This window comes from Patagioenas fasciata, chromosome 13 (genome assembly GCF_037038585.1).
Source record: "Patagioenas fasciata isolate bPatFas1 chromosome 13, bPatFas1.hap1, whole genome shotgun sequence".
Lineage (NCBI taxonomy): Eukaryota > Metazoa > Chordata > Aves > Columbiformes > Columbidae > Patagioenas > Patagioenas fasciata.
The window spans coordinates 5,154,653-5,161,675 of record NC_092532.1 but is presented as its reverse complement, the minus strand read 5'-3'; the positions used below and the strand labels follow the sequence as shown (position 1 = coordinate 5,161,675).

Genomic DNA, 7,023 nt, shown 5'->3' with positions numbered 1-7,023 from the left:
GATTTACCTGGATTTTCCCAAGCTCCCCCGTACTCTCCATCCGGCTGGCGACATTCACGGTGTTGCCCCAAATATCGTACTGAGGTTTCCGCGCACCGATCACACCGGCGATCACAGGGCCGTGATTTATCCCTTGGGATAAACCAAAGCAGGTGTCATTACCGAAGTAGAAAGTTAGGTGATAGCTTCAGTATCAGCCATAAATCATGAGCTTCAGGAAAACAGAACTACTTAACCCTGCAACACTTTTCCAGTCGCCTCTGTTCCATAAATATCAGTACTGAGGAGATGTGAAGCGACTCATTCGTTGTGAAATGGGAAGGCCCAGAATGAGCTGGGGCAAAGATCATGCTAAAGCAAAAATTTTTGAACATATGGAAATAAACATTTGTATACTGGCTTTAATCAACAGCTGAGAACAGGGTACTTCACTCCCCATTATCTTCTCCAAACTCAGGCAGCTGCAGTGTCCATATTGCTCCCTCCAGTGATTAAAAAAGCCCACACGTGCAAGCCTGGCTGATTTAAGAAGCCTGGCCTATTTAAGAACCTCGACTAAACAACACTCCCTCAGCTACTCAGTATTTCATAATAGTCCAAATCCCGTGTTGGATGTTAAGAGGGGCTCCCCGGTGCTCAGCATTCCCCACATCATCCCACTGCATTTGTGATTTTCATGGAGCTGCAGCGTTCCCGTTCTCCACAAACGGGACTCACCAACGCGCAAGCGGAAGTTGTTGAAGGAGTGTCGGTTGATGCCGTCCAGCTTGCTCATCAAGGCGATGCCGTACTCCACCATGATCCCGATGTGGGCGTGCTGTCTCTCCTTGTCCTGCGCGATTCATGACACGGATTAACCATCAAATCACAACACAGGCGACTGTTCCAAACCAATACTATTAGTGAATTAAGCACCTGTTTCTAAGGATGAGACCACTCATCCTTGCGACGGTGCAGAATCGCACAGTTCAACAAACATTCAAACTGGTTTAAAAAAAACACTAAATTCAATGGGAATGGCTAGGAGGTGGTGTGATATAATCAAATTTTATAATGAATTTATGTCTGTCCTTCAGCATTCCAGATTTAATTTTACATTTTGTATATACCACACACATGCATCCCAACGTCACACACGAACCTGCTCCAGTGAACGTGAACCTGAGTACAGAAATTGGTTTTAATCCTGCCAGGTGACAAACAGGTTCAGACTCAGATCTAACGTGGCACCTGAAGATTCTCTCTCCTGTGCCAGCTCTCAGGAGCACAAAGAGCTCCCTGCCCGGTTCTGAGCCGGCCTTCGCTTTGGTGGCCATTCTTTGAGTTCCCTGTTATTAGGGCTATTCTGCTATGCATCCAGAAATGTTAATTATCAAAATCAAAGATTAAAGAAGTCAAAAGTGTGCTGGGTTTACAGACTTAATAACCGCTTGGAAAAAATTGAACTAGGAGATAAATCACAGAATCACAGAATCAACTGGGTTGGAAAAGCCCTGAGAGATCATCCAGTCCAACCCATGGTCCAACTCCAGTCCATTGACCAGATCATGGTCCATTGACCAATCTCAGTTTACAAACCTCCAGGGCCGGTGAGTCCAGCACCTCCCTGGGCAGCCATTCCAATGCTGACCACTCTCTCTGCACAGAATTGCTTTCTCATCTCCAGCCTCAATTTCCCCTGGCAGAGTTGAAGCCCCTGCCCCCTTGTCCTATTGCTGACTGCCTGGGAGAAGAGCCCAATCCCCCCTGGCTAGAACTGCCCTTCAGGTCGTTCTAGAGAGTGCTGAGCTCAGCTCTAAGCCTCCTCTGCTCCAGACTGAACAAGCCCAGCTCCCTCAGCCTCTCCCCATAGGGCTTGTGTTCAAGTCCCTTCCCCAGTCTTGTTGCTCTTGTTGGAGCGAGTCCAACAGGGTGAATCCAACAGGAGACAACACACTTTCATCATCTCTTTCCACATTTCAGAAAGACGCTCTTGGTGATTTACTCCCTTTTTTGTATCCTGTTCCATTCTGTTACTTCGAAACACACAGCGAATCCCAAAGGCGGATTTCAGAGCCAGCGTACCTGGTTGTTCTCCTGGCCCGGCGTGACGCTCAGCCCAGCTGCTGCCATGTAAGTGCTTCCAATGGTTTTTATTTTTTCCACACCGCTAAATTTCGGTTTTAGCAAGAGCTGTTTGAGGGGAAGGAAAAGAGATACTTGAGACTCTAATACTATATTTCAGTGTTTAACCAGAAACCTCACTCTGTCTACAATAAGCGTTAAACATCTTCAGGAATACTATCAGCCACATGAAGGTTAGATAAGAAAGTACCTAGTTTTGCCCTCCCTGCTCATAGGAGAAATAAAGAGCTGAAGTACTGAAATCAAGTACTGAAATTTGGGATATTCAAACCATACTACTAATGCGTTAGATGATGTAACTGAAAAAGCCCATCAGATGGGAATGTATCTTTCAAGACGGTGAGGCTGAACTCAGGATATCAGTTCAATATAACAGCCTTTTCCCCCCTCTAATGCTCACAGATGTAGTAAACATTTTATTTTGCAGTAAATCTGTAATCCAGTCTGTTTTTATCAGAAGCTTAATTACCTCATCAAAATCGGCGATGATTTCATTTAACAGCCGCAAGCATTCCAGGCCTTCTTTATTGACATCGCATTCGGTGTAAAACACCTTGAAATCTGGTACGGACGCAAACATGACACAGACGCAGTCGTACGACTGATGGTACCAGTCCTGCAAGGAAAATACATCCACACCTTGTCAGCAGCCGCTTTCCTCCGCAGGTACACAAACTACGATTGCTCTTGTAACCACTTATCAAATCACAGGTTTCTATCAAGTCAACTATGGTACTTTACAGCGGATATCTTTTATTTTATTAGAAACATTAACAAAGTTGATTTGCCTAAGGAAAAGCAGAGGTATCTGTGTGTCTGAAAGATTCCCACCTATTCTGGACGTGCCCAACCCATGTGAACTCAGCAATACTTATTCTGATGACATACTGGCTGAATAAGATGGATGACTTCAAAAAAAACATCATTATGGATGAACTTCTCACCGGGGTCGTTACCAAGGAGACACTACCTGTTCCTCAACCAACTTCCTTCCAAAGAAGGCCTCTCTTCGCTGGTAAAACGTGGCCTTGGGAGAGCAGTAAACCCTTTTTAAACATTTGCCAAACTCAAACTGTGTCCCCAAGCTGAACTATCGATTCTGAGAACAGATTTCAGGGGCTGACACTAAGTCTGCGTTTTTTTAAGGCCACCTGGCTAGCAGATTCTTGGGTTTACAAAGGTCTCGGGACACCAACAGGCGGCAGCGAGCGCAGAACCTCATTGTCTGTGTGCTCGTTCGCCTGACGCTCTGTGTCACCAACTCCGGCTGACTACAAAACAAACCTCGTTTCGTTTGTCACCAATGAAATAGGCAGCCACGTGTGCTGGAAGGACGTTTTCCAGCAGAAGCCTGTTAACGTTCTCCATCGTTTCAAACTGTTCGTGTTCTTTTTTGAACTTATTCTTCCACAGACAATCCAGTCGACAGTAATAGTCGATCTGCAAAGGGACCAAATACCATAAACTAAATTATCTAATATCTCGCTAGTCAATTTATTCAAAAAGTGTAGTTGCAATAAAGTTCCTTCAAGGCCTTTTGAGCCTCTATAGTTACAAAAATGTGCTTTGAGAATACAAGTCAGAAAAATATGAAGCTGTCAGTATGAACTAATGCAATTTGGATACCACCAGGTGTATTTACTAAAATGACATTTTCATAGTATGGTGATTATTTTTATCTTGAATTACTGCCTTGATTTAGGATGAATATTGACATGTAAATACAGAGAGATCCAAACGGGAAGAATTTGGAAGCTCTGATTTCTGTAATACAAACACTATTGAAAAATATAAAAATGTTCCCCTCCTTTCATACTAAAAATTTTTGCATTATCTATAACTACATACACTATCTACAACTAAGTACAACAGTATTTAAATACATATATACGCACTAATTTAGTGCACAATTTCAACGAACAATACTGTTGCATTTTATTTAAATTAACTTGCTGCAAGTAAAAGAACCTATTGCTTTTGACATACATACCTGTTTTGCAAGTAGAATTAGGGTTATGTAAAACAGAACCAGATACAAATTAGTCATTATCCTTGGCTCTTTGATGAAAAGCCTGAAAACAAGAAAGCAATACAAGAAGTCATGTGTATGTGTTAAGAAAATACACCTGTTTAAGGGCTGAGGGACAGGGATGGCAAAGGACAAGCTCTGTAAAATCCATTTATCCACAGCTTCAGCTATCAGACTATGTAAGAATCTGAGAAACAGACTAAAAATGAACAGTAAAACTCTTCCACATATGATTTCTCTGAAGTACTTTCATAGTTTCTTCAATTAGATCAGGCAAATCGCTGCTCCTATTCCAAATAGGTGTAGTGAGGTAGGACTTATCTATCCTATTGACTAGCAAGGGCTCACAAGCACAGTGTGAGCAGCAGAAGAAGCAAAGCTTTTCTTCATAATTTAACAGATCAACCTTATCATAAGAGTAATATTCTATTCCCAAGCTAAGCTTCCAGAGATCCCAGAAGCCACATTACAGAATTTTTCAGAACACACTTTCTTTAAAAGAAGAAAAGAGAACATGATCCCGTATGATTTCCAAGTCATTAACTTTACAGAAAGGTTTGTCATGTCCGACATGTAGTATTTTGATATTTCAGTATTCCAGTACAAAAATCTAACACCTCCTTTAATGAAACATTATTGTCAATGATAAGAAACTTCGCACTGCACCTGGTGCTGTTGCCGTAGAAGCTGAGGTTCCTGTGCTGCAGGGTGTTAAAAATGACGAGGTACACGGTCACAGCAATGGACAGGAGGAGAACTTTGAGTTCGAAGCTCATTTGAAGAAATACCGAGCAAGCGATGAAGCCCAATATGCAGCAGTAAGCATAATACTGTAAAAGAAGAACGTAAAGAACAGTTGCATTATTCGGGTTTTATCCACAAAAGACTTTCAAACCATAGCAAATGCTCTAAGTTCACGATCGTTGTCATTTAAGTAGAAGAAATTACAATTACTTGCTAAATACACCTAAAGCCTTATTTTAATTGCGCTAAAAGGCTGAACTTAATACATTTCAGTTCACTTTTTTCATTTGCTGAAGACAAACAAGAAGATTTAAACAAAAAGCATCACACCAACCTAAGCAGTGTCAGATAAAAACCGAAGAGCTTTGAGAATTTATCTTCTGAAGTCTATTAACTTGAGCAATGCTTTATTTAAAGTTCAAAACTAACCCAAAGTAGGTCCATAGTCCAGCTCTGAACCAGAACTCCAGCATTCTGCTCCTATTTCTGCCGGTGCTCCCCTTTGTAAGCGTAAGCAGATCCCACATTCCCCTCTCCCCAACCTGTGACATGTGAAGACTGTGCCCTGGTGTCCAACCTCAGACACAGCTCTTCTGTAAGAACTTTGATGCTAATAAACCTGATCAATCTGGGGCCGTTATCCACTGGAATTACCAAAAAGATGCCCAGTTGAGGGGAGGTGCCCAAGGCCAGCACACGGCCGGGAGATGCTGAACCAGCAGACCTTACAACCAACGCCAACATGACCTCAGCTTCTACCCCTCAAGCGTTTATTTCTCTTTATGTACAAAGCTGAGTTTATCATGCATAACAGCACAGGGTTCTTAGGAAATGGGGAAGATTTCTGCTGAAGTGAACGAAAGTAGAACAACTTATGGGCAACTCGGGATCAGAGCCTGTCTAGTGATGTGTTTCCCCAATTTTGACATCCTAAAGGCATCGAGTAACTTCCAAAAAGTAACAGGCACCCACAGGTACAACCCTGAAGCCAAACCTCTGAAACAGAAACCACCGACATCGCTCTGTTGGCCATTTAAGCCCTTTCGGTCTATCATGAAGAACTTTTCTGCTCCCAGATACCTGAAAAAGCTGTGGTTTATACAGCAACAGAACCTGCCAATTGTTAGCAATATACACAATACCCAGAGATCCGTGTTTTAAAGTAACACGTATTCACTACTTACAGTTTCCTCAACGCAGGACTGAGTTGTGTTTCCGAACGGCTGATTCACGGACATGCAAGAACAGAAAGTTACCCAATAAGTACAATGTGCGTTATGTAAGTGTAACTCGGCACCTTTCACAAGGACCTGAATGAAAAGGACCTCACACAACCTGTTCAAAAACATCAACTAAAGGGGCAGGCAGGTGACAAAGGAGCATCCCAAATGTTGGATGGTCTCAAACTAATGCTCCTTTGGAATTAAAGTGAGAAAATGAAATGCTCAGAAATAATCCTTTTGTGTAGTTATAAGTGCTGGATCTATCCTTACAGAAATGCTGGAGAACGCCTTGAAAAGGTGCGGAGTAATCAAAATAAGCCAAGAATTCAGCTTTATCCACGGGTACTCTAAAAGATGCAGAGTAGAGCCACAGTTAATGACAGAAACTATCCCTAGAACTGCCTTGCGGTAAGAGTAAATCTTTATGTTCAATGATTTAAAAATTCTACCTTTATCAAAAGACGAAAAGATATCAAAAGGCTCCCATTCATCTACATTATACACACCCTCCAAGACTCATTTCATTTTAATCTTAGGAATTAAGACAGTACTCTACTCACAGAACTGGTAGCACACAGGTCGTTTGATCCGGTAAAGTTCGCAGGTTTGTTCTTTTCGGTAGCCTGATTTATTAGGAAGAAAAAAAACAATAAATTTAAAAACCCTCCACAACAAACAAACGACTGTAGAAACTTGTTAACAGCTTTTAAGTTTAAGGTTTTTTCTCCATATAGCATACCCTGAGTCCTGATCTGGTTGCCCTTTCAGTGCTATTGCAATATCAATGCTGAAATATAACGATATCACATATAATTTTATCAAACATATATGCACACACAAGGGGCGAAACGGTTAAAATTGCCATGTATTTCCTTATTTTTTATTTCAGGGTGAATTTTCCCA

At 41.9% G+C, this 7,023-nt stretch overlaps 1 protein-coding gene across 9 annotated transcripts in view; it reads right to left on the bottom strand.

Moving 5' to 3' along the window:
- Positions 1-7,023, bottom strand: part of ADCY7 (adenylate cyclase 7) — a 59,714-nt gene that overhangs the window by 2,495 nt on the left and 50,196 nt on the right. For all 9 annotated transcript variants that reach the window (XM_071814440.1, XM_071814441.1, XM_071814439.1 and 6 more), the window contains 9 exons: positions 6,681-6,743; positions 6,082-6,120; positions 4,820-4,983; positions 4,115-4,196; positions 3,409-3,564; positions 2,594-2,740; positions 2,065-2,172; positions 718-832; positions 8-132 (listed from right to left, as the gene is read on the bottom strand). In XM_071814440.1, coding sequence (XP_071670541.1) covers positions 8-132; positions 718-832; positions 2,065-2,172; positions 2,594-2,740; positions 3,409-3,564; positions 4,115-4,196; positions 4,820-4,983; positions 6,082-6,120; positions 6,681-6,743 — 999 coding nt within the window. The remainder of the gene's footprint in view (positions 1-7; positions 133-717; positions 833-2,064; positions 2,173-2,593; positions 2,741-3,408; positions 3,565-4,114; positions 4,197-4,819; positions 4,984-6,081; positions 6,121-6,680; positions 6,744-7,023) is intronic.